The sequence below is a fragment of the Hesperophylax consimilis genome, chromosome 26 (genome assembly GCF_061612785.1).
Source record: "Hesperophylax consimilis isolate HC1 chromosome 26, BYU_Hcon_1.0, whole genome shotgun sequence".
NCBI lineage: Eukaryota > Metazoa > Arthropoda > Insecta > Trichoptera > Limnephilidae > Hesperophylax > Hesperophylax consimilis.
The window spans coordinates 15,031,009-15,054,741 of NC_142861.1; the positions used below are offsets into that span (position 1 = coordinate 15,031,009).

Below are 23,733 nucleotides of genomic sequence, written 5' to 3' on the forward strand. Positions count from 1 at the left end.
GAGTTTTTTTTAAGTATTACCTTTATAATAATTTTTTGTGAGACTTTTACTGAGTGTAGGTTGTTTTTATAAGATCCTCCCCAACCTATGATTCCGTAAATAAGCAGGGAGTGGACAAGAGCATAATATACATTTTTTAGTATTTTCACATTTAAAATATTTCTTAACCTAACAAATATATATATACATTTCCTTATTCTCTTTACTAACTCCGTAATATGGCTTTTCCATTTCAAATTTTCATCGATGATCACACCAAGATATTTTATTTCAGAAGAAGAGTTGATTACAGTACAAATAGGATTAAGTAGTTTACAGTTGACATTGTCACAATTTTCATTATGGATTATGATATTTACTTTGTGTTTAGGTATTTTTTGTAGTGAAAATAATACATATGTTGTTTTTTTGGCATTAAGTGTGAGTAGGTTATTATCAAACCATGATTTTAAGATATTAATACATTCATTTGCAAGTTTGTTAACTAGTTCCCATGTTTGACCTTTTATTAATAAGACAGTATCATCAGCATAAGAGATTAATTCACCTTTGATTTTCTGTTGGAAAATGTCATTTACATACATTAGAAATAGTAATGGTCCGAGGACCGTGCCTTGAGGAATGCCAAATGTACTTGTTAGTGGTGTACTAAAAGTTTGGTTTAATTTTACAATTTGAGGTCTCTCTGTTAAGTAGCTTTCTATCCATTTAAGAGCTAAGTGGTCAATGCCATTTTCTTTTAATTTTAATATAAGTCTTTCATGGGAAATGCTGTCAAATGCTTTCTTTAAATCAATAAAAATTCCTATACATTTATTTGATTTGTCCAGGGCACTCTGAATACTAGATGAAATTTTTGCAATGGCATCTTGGGTACTTTTTCCCTCTGTGAAACCGAATTGATTTTCATTTATAATCGAGTTTTTTTTTAAGAATGCAGTTAGTCTTTTTTTAACAATTTTTTCAAAAATTTTCGATATATTAGATAAGAGTGAAATGGGTCTATAATTAGAAATGTCCTCCGGGCTACCGGACTTAAATATTGGAGAGATTATGGTTTTCTTATACGTGCTCGGGAAAACTCCTGTCTTAAAGCTATTGTTTATAATATGAGAAATTGGTGTAGAAATATAATTTTTAATGATTTTTAGTGTTTTTACAGTGAGACCGTCAAATCCCGGAGCAGAACCACCTCGCATTTTTGATATAATTTGTACAATTTCAGACGGATTGGTTGGTTCGAAGAGTTCAAGTTTAGTTTCTATATTCGGAATATTTTCAATATACATCTTATTTATTTTTTTCACGGTAATTTTTTCTGCTAGACTCTTTCCGATATTTGCAAAGAAATCGTTAAAAGCGTTTGCTCCTTTTTTAGGTTCTTCAATACAGTTAATTATGTTATTGTTTTGTATTACACTCTTAATAGTATTACTTTTGGTATTTTGTTTATTTTCCATGATTTCATTGATTATATTCCAAACTTTCTTACTGTCATTTTCAGAATCATCAAGTTTATTTTTATAATAATTTTCTTTCGTGTTTTTTATGAGCGTGGTTAATTTATTTTTGTATTCTCTAAAATGAACATTTAATTTAATGTCTAGTGGTTTTTTTTTTGTTTCTTTATAAAGCCATTCTTTGTGTCTTATGGACACAACAAGCCCATGTGTTATCCACGGTTTGATTTTACGAAATTTTGCCGAATTTCCTTTTGGAATAATTTTTTTTGAATCATTTATAAAGTTCGTTAATCTATTTTCAAATATTTTACAGCACTCGTTGACGTTATCACTTTGGAGAATATCTAACCATAATTCAGATGACAATTTATTTTTCAAAGATTCGATATTAACAACAGATATTTCGTTCTTATTATTAGCAGTTTGTTCGCAATGTTGGTTTATCGCCTGAGGTATTATTGAATTGTAATGTAGCAAAGTCATGTAATGGTCGGTAATTGAGGTTTTTATAATTCCCGAGTTTAAATTATTTATATCCTTGATATTTGTGAAAATGTGATCAATGCATGATGGACGTTGCCCATTGACGTTTCTGGTGTAAGAGTTAATACACGACTAATATAATAGAACTTCCTTTTTCTTCTGGCGCTAGTAAAATTAGACTAATAATGTTAATGTTTGTTGTAAGTTGTAAGTTTCTACATATGTTATAGGCCTTAGTCGTAAGTAACTAGTGTTAAGTCAATAGTTCTAGTATTAATCATTTAATAAACATATTTGTACAGCGCCCTTGAGGTCATTTTTCATGAAAACGGCGCTAAATAAATTAGCCAAATTATTATCATTATTATTACAAAAAATGAAAAATCTAGGTTAGTTTTTTTTTCATTAAATTTTCATGAATACCACGATAATTCGATAATGGATAATAACGATAATAGAGTAGGTTAGGTTAAGTTAATTTAATTTAAGAAAAAAAAAATCATTTAATTTTTTTCAATTATTTGTTTTGTCATTGTTCTATTTTGTCATGGAACCATAAATAACACGATAATTCTATTTTTTATTTACGATATGGAGAGAATTGAAAAATTATTTTTTCATTCACTTTTCTTCAATTATCTGTTTTATCGTGGAACCATAAATAACACAATAAATGTATTTTTTATGTACGACATGAAGATAATGTAGTAGGTTAGGTTAATTTAATTTAGGTAAAGTATTTATTTTTTCCTTCACTTTTCTGTTTTATCATTTTATTATTGTCATAGAACCCTAGAAAACACGATAATTCTTTTTTATTTATGATGATAGTTTATACATATAGCCACCAACTAACTAAATAAGCAGTAAGTACGGTAAGCACCAAGCTGTCGACATGTAAATAATAATGCGTATTGTCACAGAGATAAGGAGATACGCACATACACGAATGGCAGACGTTTGATTCTTGGCGCCCAACGATGTAGGGTTAAGCGAGAAAATATCGCCACACGTTTATATCACATAATGCATAAATATATAATATACAGGGTGTATCGGCACGTACCCGACAAACTTTAACCAGCTATTCCTTAGCATATTTGGAGTAAAAAATCTTATGTGCACTTTGCTGTCCGGTAACGTTTTTTTTTAATAAAAAAATTATTATTCATATTTTCACCACATGTCACCACTGTTTTATCCTTTGTCAAAGTTTGAAAACCCATCTGGAAATATTTTATTCGAATTCCGTTGAATAATGTACGTGTGTACCTATATTGGCGCGCTTTTACAATCACAACGAAATGGAACGGCAGCATTCGTCTCATTGTTAACTATTATTATTTAGTGTGTGCGAAAGAGCGAAGACGCTTTTCGACATACTTGCTTATAATAGCTGTTGAACACGAAAAGCAATGCCAATGACAGTGATGTAGTGTGGATATTTTTAATTTTTTGTTTTTAATTGAAAAAAAATGCTACCGGACAGCAAAGTGCCCATAACATTTTTTACTCCAAATGTGCTAAGGAATAGCTGGTTAAAGTTTGTCGGGTACTTGCCGATACATCCTGTATAATATGATAGTGAAGAGGATGAACACGTACACTTCGGAGCGGCGGTACGACGCGCCGCTCCTGGCCGTCTAATGTCTCCCTTACTTTCGGACTTTACTTTTCTGCGCGGCGGCCTGGAGTGGCGCGCGGTACCGCCGCTCCGAAATGCACGTATGACACAGAGTATTAAGACGAAGCTTAGTGCTAAATCACTATTTAGACTAATCTTTATAACGAATTGGTGTACATTATGAACACCAAAAATATGCTTTAGATAAATTGAAGGTTTTCCTATCGTTTCGCTTGAGTAGAATATAAATATAAAAATTAATTACTCAATAAAAAATATAAATGTAAGCTACTAAAAAAACAAATTTTTCAATAGAAATGTAAGAACGCGTGAAGAAAACAACTTTTAAAAAATACAGTATTATAGATTATCTGCGACAGTTTCACTTGATTAACTTTTTGCTTTCTTATAAAAATTATTTACAAAATAAATAAAAACCAATTTTGTGCTTGAAATCAAACGTTTCTAGACTCCGTTTTTCAAGCGATTTTAATGCCTATTAACTACTAAGGTTTACCAAGAATATACACATTTTTGGCTTGTAGCTTCCTCTCAATACATCGTGCTATACGTACTCTTCTAGTAATCTGAACAAAACATGCTCGATCGAACTTCGAGAAGTGGGATAATTTCCACTTCAAGATTCATTTTCAAAATAATAAAATTCAAATAGATGAATTAAAAAAAAAACAACTTACTCAATAGGACATACGGACACGCCCACGGCTGTATAAATATTATAGTATCTAAAAACTATACAATACAATCATAATAATTGCGGAATCTCCACTATAATAGAATTATAAATAATCAAGGTAATTGTGATGGTTATGTATTCAAACTAAATTAATCGACGTTACTAATAATTGACATATTACTGCTGCAATTACGAAGCCGGAAGAGACGATTCATCGAAGTGGTAATAATCGTGTACTTAATTATATTGCTTCTTGTAGAGTACCCAAGAAGTCAGTGGCGCGAAGTCCATAGAGGCTGAAAAGTTCTGCCCATCCTGAGAAAAACGAACCATAAAAAAAATTAAAACATTATAGAAAAATGCGACAAATTTCTCCTCAAATGTATTATTTTTCTATGGATTTGGTTAACCCTTCAGACCTCTGCCACGTGTACCGATATCTATATAAATTGTATAAAATAAAGTCGCTATCGGCGTCTGTCTGTTTGAGCGCTTAGTTCTTCTAAACTAAGCAACGGATTTTGATCGAGTTTTCACTATCATTTAGAGCATTTTTTCCGCAAGGTTTACATATATGATACAAGAATATTATGTTTTTAAAAAGAAGAGAAAAGTCGATGTTTTATGATCAAGTCGATAAAATATATTTTCGGGCACTACGAGTACATTGCTAACGCTGGCTAAACCTCATGAGATACATAAATAGGGTGGCCACAAAAAACGGATTTCAAAATTCCCTGATAATTCCAGGTTTTCCAGGGCAGTTTCTATATTTTTCCCTGATATGTTTTATTTGGTATAAGGACATATCGTGCAAAATTTTATTTTTGAAACACGATTTTCATCTACGACAGAAAATTAGAACAGATACATAAATAAAGGGAATTCCGTCATCTAAAGCATTTATTATTTCTTTGCACCACAATCATCTATTCAAAACAAAATACACTTGTTACAAATTTATGATATTTCACCTGAAGACAATTTGTGTACAAATGAAAACACCAGACAAAAATAGACAAATAAACAAAAAATATTAACATTAAAAGAGATACTAACAAAGTATCACATGGAAGAAGCAACAATATTAGGAAACAGTATAGAATATTAATAATTAATATATATATATATATATATATATACCTTTGGGTAAGCAGTTGGGACATTAGATAATACAAATAAAAATATGGTAATAGAGAAAATTGAACCATAGCATTTGACTAAAGCTTAGAAGGTGATTTATTATGTATTTACACGAAACTATGATATAAAAAATAGTGATGCAATGTCATTTTAGAAATACTAAAATCCATGATTTAAATACCTATAAAAAAAACACACACACCAATTAGTTGACAAATCGTGTATAGGTATAATTATTATTAATAATAATAAGAACAGATAGATGTAAAAGAAAGATTATTGAAAAAATATTGTAGTGAAAATGAATAAATGTGAAATCAAAATCTATGCCTTCTTTTAGCAACAAGATAGAAGAATTACTAACTGAGAATGGAAATCATCAAACATATTACATATTTATACAGAACTTTACACCAAGAACAAAACTATTTTTTATTAAAAATAATGTACTAAGGAATTGTATATCTTAAAAAGGCCTACAGAAATATAAGTGATGGAATGTGTCTAGGACAGGGCTTCCCTAACTGTGAGTCGCGACGCCCCGGGGCGCCGCGGGATCATCCCAGGGGCGTCGTGAGGCAATCTTTATAGCGTCTTCCACACGCACACTTCGGAGAAAAATTAAATGATCTCAATGAGTCCTTGCAGGGAAATAATACCCACATATTACAACTGGCAGATAAAATCACTGGGTTTCAGAAGAAGTTGCTCTTATGGAAAAGATAATTAGAAGAAGATCAAGTAAGTTCCGAATGCTTCTCTGCTTTACAAGGCATTCTACAAGAAAAATCGACAGAAATTTTCGATCCTTTTTTTTAAATAATATTTACATAGCACTTGTCATCTTTGAGCGAACATTTTGAAAAATATTTTCCCGAAAATCTGGAGCAATATGACTGGGTTAGAAACCCTTTCCAGTCGACCTCACCATCAACACTTTCGACAGCAGAAGAAGAACAGTTAACCCTTTCGTCCCGGAAAGAAAAAAATCACATTGGATCCGAAGCGGGGTCACTCAGTCCCCCAATTTGTTTTGCTTATTAAAAGGTGTTAATGACATAATTCGATGAAATTTGTTTTGGTTATAATTAGAGGGAAGTATATATTACATATTTCAGTAGTCATTATCAAAATCGTTTCATAAATAAAGTCATAATTAATGTTCTAATGAATTTAGACCATAACGCATATGTTTTCAAAGAAAACGGAGAAGGCGGGTACGTAGCAAGCATCGCGCCTCGTTTCCGAATCTCGACTGCCGATTGGCGATTAAGCGTCGACGTGGGTGGCTAGTTTCTTGCATAGGGTGGTCTGTAAATGATGGATATGTATTTTTTACTTTTATAGTTTATGAAAACTACTACGTACTACTAAACTAGGTACGGATGTTAAATATTTTGAAACAAATGTTGTATGTTGATATTTAATGTAAGTATTAAATTATTTTATTTCTACAATTATTCTTATTATTATTATGTATCTTTTCTCGGGAGATTTTTCAATGTGGATGAGTGTTTCAAGCTAATAATTATTGCTTATAAATAAATGTTACCCTTTGTGCTATGAAAAAAAATTCTTGTCTTAAACATTAGTTTACAAAAAAAAAAATAATTAATATCTTATTTCTGATTGTTTTTATTATAATTTCATTTAGAGTATCATCTAGCATCGTGCCGCAGTTAACCTGTAATCATAAATGATGCGTTTGCTTGAATAGGTATATATTGAGTTTATAGTTTTTCACTGATCCATTTATGTAGGTATGTTTTACATTTTTAACGGTGAATGGTTTTGTTTTGTAATGTTTTATCAAATAAAATTGTAAAAAATAAGGTATTTTTAATAACTTCAAATTGTTAAAAATAAGGTATTTTTAAAGTATTGAAATCCAATCTTGAAATAAATATTTTTTTATTGTAGCCTGAGAATTCCCCGTTTTTGATAAACAATATTTATGAGAGATCTGGAAACGGTATTTATAAACTCGTAATAGGATACATATGAGAAACCGGAGAATTTCTCTCTTTTTCTTAGTAATGACGGCCCCCATGGTCAAATGGTTGAGATTCTGGGTCGCGGGTTCAAAATCCCAGCAAGCGCAAATTAATTCAATAATTATGTGATATTTCATAAATAATTCATAAAATATAATGCATTTAATATAATATATTTTCCGCACGGCCAAGGATGGGAAATGCGTTCAGTATTGCCCTGAACAAAAACCACCATTTAGAATAGAAACGTCATCATACTAGGAGGCTATCTCTTTTATGGTGACCATTTATAGGGATTGATTAAATAAACTGAAAATTGCAAAATTATAATAGAAAATAGAAAAAGACATTCGTAATATAAAACATAATTTTAATATAATTTTAAAATATCTTACACACATAATATCGTAGTAAAATGAAGAAATTTACAAAAAGACAAAAAACACACCTCAAAATATTATATTTTTACAAAAATACACCTCAACATTTTGGAAACACATAAGGTAGGTACCTACTTTATAATAAATGAGTTTTATGAAACAAACATTAGATATTAGCAAAAATTATTACACATATAGTATAATGAACATACCTATTACTGGTAAACAAGACATGTCGATCATCCAGTTGATTAGTCAGACATCTCTAAATACAAAGTTTTGAGATAATGAGGAAAGCAATGTTCGAATGCTCGCCATAAACCAAATATTATTTACATGTGTCTGTATTTTATAAATTAAATATGCTATAAAAAAATAACACCGGGAAGTATAACGGTTCGGTACATTAGTACGACATTTTTAAATTTTCTACAAATAACCCAGAAAACATATATTTTGTTTGTTTTTTCATTTTACATATAACTGTATACTCAACTCAAATTCCGATTCTTCGGAGATGTCTGACTAATCAACTGGACGATCGTTATATTTACATATTATACACAAATCGCGTGATGAAAATCACAACTTGAAATGTAAGATATTTACTCTTTATCGTATTATTACAAAGAATTTTTTTTCTTGAGCAAGTGGAATGTAACATATACACACGGCACGAGTTCCCAAAATTGAAGATGAAATAAACGAAAATTATAACCTAGCTAGAAGACAATAACTTTTTAAATAAAAATTCACAATTTAGAAAAACACACACAACACGATGAAAGTTAAACCCAAACAACATGGAATAAAATCAGCATTATTAAATAGCGAATAATTCTGTCAGCTATTAATTTTGGTACATACATATCCCAAACTTTAATTTATTGGTAAATCGAATAAATATACTCCAGAATAAATTGTATGAAAAAATGAAATGCAAAGTGATTACCAAGAAATAATCTAATCTAAAATTGGGATCATATTTATAAAAGAAGACAAAACAAAAACAAGCTGACGTTAACAACACAATTTTTGCGTAATTTGATGGAAAAACATAAAATATAATGTTATAAGAAGGTACAGTAACTATTGGATATTATGTCCGGTTTTTGACAACATTTCACTTGTAAGATATTATAGCGTAATGACTCCTGGATATATACTTATTGCACAAGACTGCAAAAGTGAACTAGATGTTCTGGAAAACATTGTAAAATTGATATCAAGTTATCAATAAACAATCGCATAAATTAACAATTTCCAAATGACCACTATGCTTTGAGCAATTGAAACCTTTATACATAAATTTAAATGGAAAATGAGAAAAGTGCACCACGTCTAAAACAGTAGAGGGACTTCTTATAAAAAAGTGATAAACAGAGAAATGATTAAAAGCACAAAAGATATGGTCGAAAAATGTTTGTTTTCTTATAGAAAAATATGTTGTTCATTTACCAAATGTTAGTAAGTGACTACATGCACTATCATGAATGCTTTAATTATTTAAAATACACGTAATTTATTATTAAAAACTATAATATTAATATGAAATAAACAAAACGGATTTTTATGCAAAATATTTTCCAACGTGATCATTTTAAAAATGAAACAATTCGACTGAGAATACACCAAGATAACACAAACAACCAGTACACTAATTGAGTTTGTGTAATCAAATGAACGTGAACAAATTCTAAAATACTAGACAAACCTAAAATTGCAGATCATGGCACCATTAGTATAGTGATGACTTGAAAAGAAACAGCAAAAATACTAGAAAAAGTGAATAATAGAAGAAATTTCTAAAGGTCGGATATGCTTATTACAAAAATGACAGATTGTTTGTTAATTTTAAAGTTCTATGAAATTTCTATTCAAGTTCTGTTATGATATCAGTATAGGCCAGGTACTTCACAGAACTGAAATAATATCGGAACTTGAATAGAACTTTCGCAGAACCTGAAAATTAACATCAAAATTTGATGAATTGTTTAAAATCTGTCAAAAGATCCGTCCTAAGCAACTTTTATTATTTTAACAACATTCATTATTGGCATTGTCCTTGATAGTTTTACAGTTAGTACAAAAATTTTCTTGGACCCTGTGCAGAACACAAATAGATTTCCTGCAAGTATAACAACACAGCTTAGTTTTTCTATCAATGTTGCGCGGGCAAAGATAACACCGTCTTCGTATTGCCTTGGTAGGTAAAACTTGTACTTCATTTAATACAATATCGTCGCTTGTGCTCGGCATAACTTTTTCAAATAATTCGAAGCCGTATTGCTGCGCTTTGTGAAATTTTACACCGCTTTCTTTTCTACTTTTAATGTTGTTTTTCACTAAGTCCATGGCCAACTCCCTGATAAAGATTTTTCGTCTGCTTCGGTCATTTGAATGCCATTCTGGATATTTAGTGATCCAAATAACATAAGCATTCAAGGCAGCCATATCTAAAATCTCCATGAAAATACGAAATGGCCACCTTCTTGTCGACCTAACGCAGGAATATTCCCTTGTCATTTTGTCCCCGGTGTCTACAGCCCCCTTTGTTGAGTTGTAATGTAATATTATATCTGGCTTTTTTGACTCTGACGCTGATGAAATTTTGTCGTCGTGGAATTCGGTTGAAAGAAGAGCCACTGCACTCTTCTTTTTCGGCACATAAGAAACAATTGTAAGTGCATCGGTAAAACCAAAAAGGCTTGTATGTAATTCCCTTTGCGGAGAAGGTAAAAATTCTTTTGGAATTTCTCTTTTATTCGACCTCAATGTACCAGTCAGCGTCAAATTATTATCCAATAATTTATTGGCAAGAGGTATTGACGTGAAAAAGTTGTCTGTCGTAACACCTCTTCCAGAACCGTAATATGGTGCTACTAAGTCAGTTACGACTCGTAACCCCTGATTTACTTCTCGGGCATTGCCAATTTTGCCCGTGTATACTTGAGTATTTAAAATATAGGCTGTTTTGGCATCAGCTGCCACCCATATTTTAATTCCGTATCGTCCAGGTTTGCTTTTCATGTATACACGGAAAGGACATGATCCCCGGTACGTCGCCAAACGTTCGTCTACGGTGATGTGGGAATCCGGGGAGTAATTTCTAGTGCAAGCTGCGTTAAAATTTTCATAAATTGATTTTATCGCCTCCAGTTTTGTCCCACTTTGTGCGATTCTTTCGTGCCTAGTCACTCTATCATCAAATCGTAGAGTACTAAATAAGAATGCAAATCTATCTCTAGACATAGCTGCTGTATAAAAAAATTGCCTAAATAGATCATTCGTTGTCCACAACTCTTTCAACTGCATCTTTCTGCAACGGTTTCTCCCAGCAGCAAGCAATATGCCGATAAAGGATTTAATTTCATCCGTAGAAATTGATGCATCATCGGCTGTGCCCTTGTTTTCCCTCACACAAAAACGTTGGGTTTCAGTAACTATTTCTTTGAGAATATCGTCAGTAATAAACAATGAAAATGCGTCTCCAATAGATGAAATATTTTTGCTTTCATTTGTCAGGCCAGGACGAGAGTAAACAATATTGTGTTGCCTACTACGGGATTGTGTCGGAGGAACGGAACTCCACTTAAATCCAGATTTGGAAGTAAAAGATTTTTCTTCCGTTTCATCAGTAATCTTTTCGGCATCTTCGTCAGAGGTGTCGGATTCACTTTCAGAAGAACTTTCAAAAGAAACATGATCTTCAATGTCCGATGTGTTTTGAATGTTTTCAAATTCAAAATCACTGTTTGACTCATCACTACCAGAGTCTTTCTCTAATAACGCTCGCACCTGCTCAGCGTTTAAAAATTTTTTGGGCATTTTTTTAGAATTGTGTAAATTTAAAAAGTAAGTAGGTAAACTTGATATCGTAACTGAATCTGCAATCAGAGCCTGCAATCTGTAATCAGAAAAAAGTAATTATGTAGCATCAACCCACTTACTTTTCAATAATAACTAACTAAATATCTAATCATCACGTCGTTTCCCGCAGGGGTACCTAGGCAGAGAGGACAGACCGCCAAAAACTCGGTCTTGGTACACACTCTTTGCCTCATTCACATTCATATATCGTCTCATATATATATATATATATGAGACGATATATGAATATATATATACAGTCAAACTTGGTTATAGCGAGCACAAAAAACTAAATTTTCTCCTTAGAGCGATTACTCGTTTTATCCAAAATAGGTTTTCTAAAAGTCGTAAGTACCTACCTACCTGCCCCTACTATTAATATATGTGTAGTGTATTAGAAAACAACACTTTTATTCATAAAATTTATAATCAATGATTGTTTTTAATTTTTCGTTTTCCCGCTCCACAATTCCTTTCTCAAAACAATCAACACATTATAACTACCTTCACCTGGTTCGAGGCTTCCAAGAAAAATAACATTAAATTGCCAGTCGTAATATAATCAATAGCATGGGCATATTGTAATTTTACTCATTGCACTTACATCAGCCTTGCATTCTTTGCAGATTTCCACATTTCTCATACGATCAAATATGGTTTTACCACACATACTCCTCAGGGATCTCATATCAACAGCATTCAGTCTACTTTCATCATCATCATCTGCCAGTTCCATGCCTCACTGCCATACATCAGGGTAGGTACAAGCATTCCACTGTGGACTACTAGCTTCGCTTCTTTAGACAGCTTTTTGTTGGCGCCAACGGAATTCAGTCCTCCATTAATGGAGTTACCTGCATTTACCCATCTTTCAATATCTCTATCAGCCTTCCCATCTGAGATTGATATTCTCAAAATATCTCAAATCGAAAATTTATGCATCCAAAAAATAACCATGGGTGCCTTCCGTTGATTATGTGTTTACATTTTTATGTTTTTAATGATCTATCAAATAACGAAGATAAAATAAAATAAATAACAAAAACATCTTGAAATTATTATTTCACATAAAGAAAAGAATTAAATGATACCTTTTTGTTAATTATAATTAATGTAAGACTAAATTTAACGCTTCTTGAGGTGAATTTTCACAAAAACGGCGCTATTTAAATCATATGGTCATATTCTAATGCGTGAAAAACTAGTAGGTACTATTAGTACTACTAGTAGTACGATTATTCTATAAATTGTATGGTTTGAGCAATGGAATACATAATGTTTACATGAAAATAAATTTAGAATTAATATAATAATTTTTATCATAAAATAAAAGAATATGGGAACCAAATGAACATTTTGAGTAAAAGCGCAAAAACAAGCTGCAATAATATGCAGTTATAATAATAATACACCGAGAAATTTTGACACTGATACCATCAATAAAAGCAAACTATTAAAATGCAATATTTTAATATTGTGGAGAATAAATAATGTTTATGAATGTAAGTAAGTCCAAAGTCATGGTATTTGAAAGAGAGAGTATGAAAACAGTGTGCAATATAGTTGTGAATGATGAATACTTGGAGCAAGTGGATGAGTTTGTGTATTTGGGAAGTATGTTTACGAGAGATGGGAAGGCTGATAGGGATATTGAAAGAAGGGTGAATGCAGGTAACTCCATAAATGGTGGGTTAAATGCCGTAGGCGCCAACAAAAAGCTGTCCAAAGAAGCAAAGCTGGCAGTCCACAATGGAGTGCTGGTACCTACCCTGATGTATGGCAGTGAAGCATGGAACTGGCAGAGGAAGGATGAAAGTAGGCTGAATGCTGTAGAGATGAGATCCCTGAGGCGTACGTGTGGTAAAACCATGTATGATCGTGTGAGTAATGTGGATATCCGCAAAGAATGCAAGGCTGATGTGAGCGTAATGAGTAAAATTAAGAAAGGGACCCTCAGATGGTTTGGGCATGTAGAGCGAATGAATGAAGAAAGGAGCGTAAGGAGAATATATGACGCAAGTGTGAATGGTGTAAGAAGTAGGGGACGCCCGAGGAAGACATGGCACGATCAAGTGAATCAGATACTTGAGTCGGGTCATGTCAAGAGTCAGAAAAATAGAAGAGTATGTATGAGACGATGTATGAATGTGAATGAGGCAAAGAGTGTGTGCCAAGACCGAGTTGTTTGGCGGTCCGTCCTCTCTGCCTACCCCTGCGGGGAAACGGCGTGATGGTTAGTTAGTTAGTTAACACCCCTGAAACATATACTTTTATACGCCATTGCATAAGATAAATGTACTTACCAATCTGAAGACGCCCGTAGCACTGTGAAACTGGTCCGTTCCCAAAGAGAATTATTTAACACCAAAACACAAGTTAGCAATAACCGAAAACACTATTTATTCGCTGCAGTCTTCAATCATACTGTACTTTAAACTTTTGAGCAAGTTCTATCTTCCAAATTCCAACAAATTTAAAAAAATAATTGTCTCTTTCTGGTCTATTTGTATTTCATACGACAAACAGAGACGGATGCAATTTTAATTGTGTTCCTAAAATGTGTTGCTCATAGAATGTATAAGGACACCTGCGCCGGATGTTACCCAGACGAAATGGTCTGGGACCGCCAAGTGAATATCTTAGTATTTCAAAAGGACATATGAGAAGCGCTGTGTCACCGATTCGGATTAAGTCCTTTTCATTAATAACTAAGAAATTACTTACTATCCCTTAAAAATTGTCCAGTTACCGCCTCTCCCATTTCAATTCCGGTCAATCATTAGGTAAAGCAAAATGGTAAAGTGATAATAAGAATACTAGCGTGACTCAATTATAACGGTGTAGCCCTTTTTATTACAATGCAAAATTTATCTTTCGGCTACCGGCTTCGGCAGGATCTTCGTCCAGTTCGTGGAAACGTTTATAAAGTCCCGCCCCGTAAAAAATATTCTATCAGATTTAGATGTAATTTATTTAATATCTTAAAAAGTAGTAATGCGATATAAATTTTTTAAATGCAGATCGATAGCTGAATAGTTTTTCTAAGATTACCTAAATTATTTGTTATATGGTGTAAAAAACCATCTAGATACAGCTTAAAACTCTAGTTAGTGTAGAATTATAACCCCGGTCCGGGGTGGAAGTGTTAATAGAATTGTCCTGTGACTCCAGCCCTAAGCTGCAATATAATAAGGATAAGCTACTTGAATTTTGGAGCTCAGTTTATCAAGAATATCGTTCCATCAGCACTGCAGCGTTAAGGTTTTTATTACCGTTTGCGATATCATACTTGTGTGAGACAGGTTTCTCTGCAGTTGCAGTATTTAAGAATAAGTACAGATCCAAAATAAATTTAGAGGCAGAGACGAGAGTGGCGATTTCGAAACTTCAACCTCGTTTTGAGAAACTATGCTCAGAAAAGCAAGCACATCCTTCTCATTAATACCAAAGAAAAAAATTGCTTTTTTATCTTTTTTGTTTGCCTCCATTTTTGTTTTTATGTTGTGTTCTTTATTTTCTAATAAAAAATTTAGATACTATTTGGAGTTTTTCTGACAAATTGTTATTAGGTAACGTACCCATACTACGTGACCCGTTCAAGGGGGGGGGGCTTCAAAATACTATGCTTGGTAAAAATGAGCGGCGGGGGGCTTAGATTTTTAGTCACCGGGGGGGGGGGGGGGCGTCGCAAAAATATGGCAACTTCCCAAGGGCGTCACAGTTGAAAAAAGTTTGGGAAGCCCTGGTCTAGGAGAAGGATAACCCCCAGCAACGCCAGGAAGACGTCAGCTAAAGGTGTCAGAAATTTGGAGAATCTGTGTGTATTTCCGCTTCTCAATTATATCTAAATGAATAGGATATTTCCGAATATATCAGAAAACTAAAAATTGTTTTAAATACGCTTTAAAATTTTATTATTAAAAATAAAAACACATAATTTTTAAAGTATTAAAATTTATTTAATAATTCAAAACTAAAAAACGTTTTAAGGCGGTGCCATACGTCGTGTAATATTTTGAATCGAGTCGCCATCAATAACACTCCTTACGTAGATGGCGATAAGGCTTATATTCCCGCTTTAAACCATCAAGCTGTTTTGATTTAGGCAAGAAAAAAACATGGCCAAAAAGTGCCTTTTATTTTATTTTGTGGATATTCAGGCATTCATATTTAAATGTTTTCAGATCATTTTATAAATAACTTAATTTGCCACATTATACCATAAAACCATAACCGAAAATGGGTTCGTAAGTAGAAAATTTTGAACTTTAAAGCAGTTTTCATAGGCCTTATACATTATTTTTTTCTGGGCTTATAAAAAGACTTATGTAAAAAATACTCGATTATTTCAAAGGCCAAGATGTATTATTATACTCGCGGTATTTATTTAAAGCATCTGAAACATTTCTATGCGACCAAAATTTCACACCAAAAACACATGATTTTGCATTACTACGTATGGCATCGCCTTAATATAGCTCAACTTACGTTATTTTCATTTAAACATTGAACGTAAATTACTGATAACGAAAAAAATAAATATTTTACTAGACAGAAGATGTATAATAACATTAATAACCATTATGGCTTACTCACATTTTTGCCATTTCGTATAAAAATAATCAATAAAAAATTCACAAAGTTTCATATTTTTTTCCCAAATTGCGGTCGGACACTTTGGTTTCGTAAATGGATACATTTTAATTATTCTGTGTATGATTATTAATCTATACTTGAATATAAATGTAGGTATTTTTCAAATGATAAACAAATGTTTATAAGACAAGGTTTTATGCGTAGCACATAGAATAACAAATTATTATAAGCAATAATATAATAAGTTGCCTGAAATATCAATACAAATTGAAAATATCTCCCGAGTAAAAATAAATGCCGCCGACGGGAATTGAACCTGCACCTTCTGATGTTCGGTCAGGTGCTCTTGACCACTAAGCTACGTCGGCTTATTTCCAACACGCCAAATAATTTAATATGTACTAGTACTTCAATCAACAATTAATTCAATTCCCGTCGGCGGCATTTATTTTTAATCGCGAGATATTTTCAATTTGTATTGATATTTCAGGCGACTAATAATTGCTTATAATAATTTGTTATAAAGCATGGTGTTTTCTCTTTCTAACGTCATTTAGTTCGTATTTATAACTATGAGGGTAAGGGAGACGCAACGATTTCTATAAGACCATATTAGTTGTTCCGAAAGGCGAACTAATTGACTACGGATAACAGCGTTTTTCCCAACACCGAACAAATGAGAAGTTGAGGAATACTTACGCTCATTTATTCAGTTAGCAACAACGATCAACTATTTATGATAATAAACTGAATTTGGTTAAGGCGACATTAGACTCTAATGCCGGGGGTTTGCTCGACGCTCCCATTTGAATTATTTCCGATGAACGTATTACAAAAATCTCAAATGTTTCTAGAGGGATTCCTACAGATTAAAGTTATTTATATTTTAGATTAATAAAAATAGGACCTTACTATTAAAATATTTTATGTAAAACGGTTTTAAAATGGCTCGGTGTAATGGACGCACCTACGGTCGATTTTGCCCTGGCAGGCCTAGAAAATCGATATTTCTGTGGGGTTTATTTTAATTATTTCTGATGAACGTATTACGAAAATCGCAAATATTTCTAGAGGGATCCCTCTGCAAGTTACTAATTCACCGTCTAGAAAAAGAAAATCTGGTGCTTACCGCTAATTTTATAGTTGAAAAACGTTTTATAAAATTTTCAAATCGTTTTACATAAAATATTGTAATGGCAAGGTCCTGTTTTAATTAATCATAAATATAAATTACTTAAATAAGTAGGTAGGTAGGTATCGGTTTAAAAGAATATATCTACAGGGTTTTCCAATAAGAGGTGTTATTTTGAATAGCTCGCTATTTCGGTAGATGTTACTTTTGAAGCTGTAATTTTTTGACATTTGACAAGTAGAAACTACGCCATTAATAAAAATGGAACGATACACGCTTCAACAACGCATTGAAATTATTAAAATTCACTTGAGTGAATCAAACGCAAATCATCTTGATTGATAAGGCCCATTTCCACTTCCGGTGGCTTCGTCAAAAAGCAAAATTGTCGCATCTGGGGCTCGGAAAACCCAAGAGATATTGTTGAAAAGCCTCTCTATCCTCAACGTGTGACTGTTTGGTGAGGTTTATGGTCCGGCGAAGTCATTGGACGTTTTCGAAAATGAGGCTGGAGCAGCAGTTACGGTGAATGGATTGCGCTATCGAGAGATGATTAATGATTTTTTTATGGCCGGAATTGGATGGTATTGATCTGGACAATGTTTACTTTCAACAAGACGGCGCTACGTGCCACACAAGCAATGAAACCATTGATCTTTTACGATTGAATATCAAAATAACACCTCTTATTGGAAAACCCTGTATTATCGTTACGAATTCTATAGAATCAATTAAAATGTAAGCCTAGAGCAAATCCCCGTTATAGAGTCACGTGTCGCCTTAACGCTTGACAAGCCAAGATGCCAAACAAAACGTCTGTAACCAAGTGGGTCTTGCGACAACCCCATGCATTTTTCTAATTGGATTTTAAACTATAGAAATCACAATTATTAATGGTAACTTATGTATTTGCGTAGAAATACTAAAATGATATGTCAAGTATTTAAGCTAATATAAGGAGGATATTAATTTTCGGTACTACCTACTCCCCCACTTGGCTGCGGGATAGTTAACCATACACTGAACTCACAATCAAATGAATGAACTTCCGTGATTTGCAAAACGCGGTTATGCACACAGAGCGATTTACACGAGTTTCATCTCAGTGTAAACAATAAACATTATATACATTATATATGATTACATTTTGGGAGGGGACTCAGGCGAGGTTGACTTAGTAATTAATATGATTACAAGAGAATTTGAATAGATTACGAAAAGTAGGTCGCTAGTAGGGATGTTATTTTGGAAAAATTTACCAAAAATTAAGAAGCACTGACTGAATTTTTATGCGAAATTAATTCGTAAATTTTTCGCGATAAGTACAAATTTTTACATTTTCACGCGAAAATCGCAATAACGTGATATTCTGGTATGTAAAAAAAACAGCAGAGGAAGCTACAAGCCAAAAATGTGTATATTCTTGGTATACCTTATATTGTAGGTAAGACATTAAAATTGCTTGACAAACGGAGTCTAGAAACGTTTGATTTCAAGCTCAAAACTGGTTTTTATTTATTTTGTAAATAATTTTATAAGAAAGCAAAAAAGTTAATCAACTGAAACTGTCACAGATAATCTTAGCTTTAATACTGTATTTTAAGTTTTTTTATTAGAGTAATTTATTTTTTTATTTGTATTCTACTCAAGCGAAACGATAGGAAAACCTTCAATTTATCTAAAGCATATTTTTTGGTGTTCATAATGTACACCAATTCGTTATAAAGAATAATCAAAATAGTGATTTAGCACTAAGCTTCGCCGTAAATTTCTCGGGTTAACCGAGACCGAATGTAAAATAACATTTACAAGTTATGTGTTACAGCATCAGTGTGGACTGTGTTACTATCAGCATCAAAACCTTTATAAAAGAGGTACATAGATAAAATACCAGGAGCGCATAAAAGCAAGAAGTCTCACCTCAGTACTACAGCCTGTATAAACTCCAGCACACCCCAGGCCATGTACGACCAGAGGAACGTCTGCCTGATGGCTCGCAGCAAGCTGGGATTGCGCTGGCCCTCCTTGGCGGCCAATACCTCCTTGGTCCAATTCTTCTCCAGCTCATCTCCTAGCGGCTCTGATAGGTCGCCCTTCAGTGGATCGTAAAGGTCTTCGGCGGTCAGATCGGACTTTACCCCCTTTTTGAATATATCGCCCATCCACCTGAAAGAAGAAAATAACACCTTAGAGTGGATGTTCAAACAATTTATATCCAGGAGAGAAATGAGTTAACAATGATCTTAAAGAGACCCAGAATATAGGAGGGAGGATACACAGAGGCCGACTACAGTCGAGCTATTGAACTCTAGAAAGAGTCGCAGAAACGACCTATTCTTATGTGACAAATGTCAACCGTTTACCCAATACGATAGCGATGGGCGGAATCGATGAATCATCGATGGTTTACTCGATCTTTTTTACCATTCGAAATATCTCGATTCATTGTCAGAATTAATTCGAATGCAACTCCGAGACAATCGTTTTGAAACGTTATCGAAAGTCGTCGCTGTGATTGGTCAGAAATAATCGATGCCAGCCAAGCGTTGTGATTGGTCAGAATTAATTCGAATGCAACTCCGAGACAATCGTTTTGAAACGTCATCGAAAGTGGAATCGAGACAATCGCTCTGAAATGTCAGAAATCATTCGAATGTTCAGTCCGAGATAATCGTTTGCAAACTGTCAGAATTCGTTCGAAAACGCAAATCGATTCTCACATTCGAGAGGTTATATTTCGAGATGTCAAAATATCTCAGATTGCTTGACAAACGAAGTACATTGTTGGCTGCCTACTGAAGCATGTTGATGTTATAATCAACCTCGTGTGTGAATTGTAAATTATGAATTAATACTTTTAGGTGACGATTTACGTTTCCAGTAGGTATAGTTTATGTGTAAAAGATTTTCATGGTGATAGTTTTTCACAATTGAAGGTTTAATACCTACCTATGTTATTTTTAGGTTATGTATCATCTATTCGGGACATTCGGGTAGTGTATATTTAAAATAAAATAAACCAATAACTTAGCAAACACCATTTTTATATTTAATGCTGATCGGGTTTCACTACAACCGTAGCTTCTTCGGGCAGTATACAATATTCAGTATATATTAAACTCATCAAGTGACATGTGTTCGTTCATATAAACATAATATATCTGCTACCTATGCTACGAACAAATATATTTAATTTATTTGAAATTAACATGAATGAAATTAACATCGGTGTCTCTTAGTTAGTAATTAAAATGAAACGCTTTCTGTAGTAAAATAACTTTATTTACTTAATAATAATTTGTGAATTGCATACAAATTACAAATGAATGAATGGTTTGTTTTGGGTTCTAGTAGGCGCCTACAACGTACATGAGATTTAGAGGTTATTTTTAACAAAACGGCATATAATTATTATCTTATTATTAAGAGGTACATTGTAAATATTATTAATGGGAATTTGTACCTACTGGCTACACTAAGTAGCTATTCAGCAGGAGCTTACAATATTATATAAAACAGATATCAAAGTACATCAAATGAAAATTACAGCACAATAATAATGTACATAAAAATATTTTTCTTTGTACTTAAAAAACTTGTATAATAATTTATTTTAATTGTATGTATGTAGATATTCGAATCTTATTAATTATTTATAAAAATGTTAATTGCATATGCATACATATTTGAAATTCGTGGCTAACAGGAATAATACTAATGTTGCTAGCAGACAACAAGGGAATCATTGCCAGGAATGAAAATTAGTGATTGAAATTTCGCTAGTACCTGCTTACCAAAAATATTGCCATACTAATGAAAATAAATTACAACCGGAATATGGAAACAATTTTTTTACGATAGGAATAGTCTTGATATTCAAGTTTCTATTTTCGAATCCTACCCCCCCCGACGGAAAAATTTTTGCCCCTGTCCGTAGCTATTGCTCCCGCACTCCGAGCGATTCATTCGAATGGATCATTCGATTCTTTTGATGTTTCGGTTAAAAAAAATCGATTATATAAATATTTCGATCATTCCCATCACTGCAATACGATGTCTAAGAGATCAATGACGCTAGATCCTCTGAACATCTGCCATTGAAATATCGGTAGAACAAGGACAGAATTCCCGCAAGACGGCGATGCTCTAAAGATTACAATAATTTCGTTAAGATAGAAGGATCTATCAAACCGACCGCTAATTTTTGCAGGTTCAAAGTCAAGACAAGGAGTGACTGCTTGTTTTAGACAGAGATAAAAGTTTTTTAAGATAACAATGTAGGTCGTCCAACTAAATATGCTTAATTTAGTCAACGCGAACTGTTGATGTTCGTTGGCGATCTGCAGTCATGCGCAGGAACTAAACGTTACCGACACATTCGATAAAACCTTTATCGATACTTTCTTACTACAGCGCCAATTCTGCGGAGTAGGCTACTGAAACATGACCGCATTTTGAAACAGTCGCATGCACTATTATAATAATTATCATAATTTCTATTCGAACACAAAAATTTAGCGACACAACGTGCGGAGCTAACTTCATTTGTATAGCAAAACCATTTAGTGATTTTTAATAATAATTCTAGAATAAACATGAAACGCTCTCATATCTTATCAATATTTATTCCCATCGCATGACAAAGAAAATCCGTTAGCGCGAATTGACGTGATTTCGGTTCATTTATCTCCCTGATAACTCTCCCGCTGTGCGAAAGAATAATTACGTCTGACGTACTAAACATTCCTGGAGCTGATCTTAATTACATGTCAAACAAAGCAACTCGTGCAAAGTTACATTTATACATTCGGGCATATCGCTCAATCTAAGACAAATCAGACAAAATGAATAATTGTCTCACGAATTAAATAAAAGCGTTTAGGTATAATAAATACACGGTGTTCGAAAATTTGTAGTACAAGTTGGGAAACCGATGAATCTACATCACATAGATAACCAAAGAAACATTTACCTACATTTTGCATACAGTAAATAACATAAAACACCTTAATGAAAAATAACTGAGATATCTAATGCTATGTGAATCTACATAACATAGAGAACCAAAAAAACATTTATCTACATTTTGTATAAGTACAGTAAAAAACATAAAAACACCTTAATGAAAAATAACTGAGATAATAATAATAATACTTGGAGGACTTGTATAGCGCCGTTTTTGTGCAAAAACACCTGGCGCTGTGATATCTTATGCTATGTGAATCTACATCACATAGAGAACCAAAGAAACATTTACCTACATTTTGCATACAGTGAACAACATAAAAACACCTTAATGAAAAATAACTGAGATAATAATAATAATACTTGGAGGACTTGTATAGCGCCGTTTTTGTGCAAAAACACCTCAAGGGCGCTGTGATATCTTATGCTATGTGAATCTACATCACATAGAGAACCAAAGAAACATTTACCTACATTTTGCATACAGTAAAAAACATAAAAACACTTTAATGAAAAATAACTGAGATATCTAATGCTATGTGAATCTACATAACATAGAGAACCAAAAAAACATTTATCTACATTTTGTATACAGTAAAAAACATAAAAACACCTTAATGAAAAATAACTGAGATAATAATAATAATACTTGGAGGACTTGTATAGCGCCGTTTTTGTGCAAAAACACCTGGCGCTGTGATATCTTATGCTATGTGAATCTACATCACATAGAGAACCAAAGAAACATTTACCTACATTTTGCATACAGTAAACAACATAAAAACACCTTAATGAAAAATAACTGAGATAATAATAATAATACTTGGAGGACTTGTATAGCGCCGTTTTTGTGCAAAAACACCTCAAGGGCGCTGTGATATCTTATGCTATGTGAATCTACATCACATAGAGAACCAAAAAAACATTTACCTACATTTTGCATACAGTAAAAAACATAAAAACACCTTAATGAAAAATAACTGAGATATCTTATGCTATGTGAATCTACATAACATAGAGAACCAAAAAAACATTTACCTACATTTTGTATACAGTAAAAAACATAAAAACACCTTAATGAAAAATAACTGAGATATCTTATGCTATGTGAATCTACATAACATAGAGAACCAAAAAAACATTTACCCACATTTTGTATACAGTAAAAAACATAAAAAACACCTTAATGAAAAATAACTGAGATATCTTATGCTATGTATACATCCGCGAGCCGAACTGACGAACTGAACCTCAACTTATGGGAAAGAAACGAAGCAACCCCAAATGGCGCGAAACGGAGCTGGTAGTGGATTTGTTCCTTTCCCGTTATTCGTGGCACGGTTCGCGTTTCGGTTCGCAAATGTATACGTACCCTTAGATATATTA

The 23,733-nt window shown here is 32.9% G+C and overlaps 1 protein-coding gene across 1 annotated transcript in view; it reads right to left on the reverse strand.

The window, feature by feature from the left end:
• Nucleotides 1-23,733, reverse strand: part of LOC149411169 (ATP-binding cassette sub-family C member 4-like) — a 169,030-nt gene that overhangs the window by 98,916 nt on the left and 46,381 nt on the right. Inside the window, exon 3 of the mRNA XM_089647596.1 lies at nt 19,303-19,548. Coding sequence (XP_089503722.1) covers nt 19,303-19,548 — 246 coding nt within the window. The remainder of the gene's footprint in view (nt 1-19,302; nt 19,549-23,733) is intronic.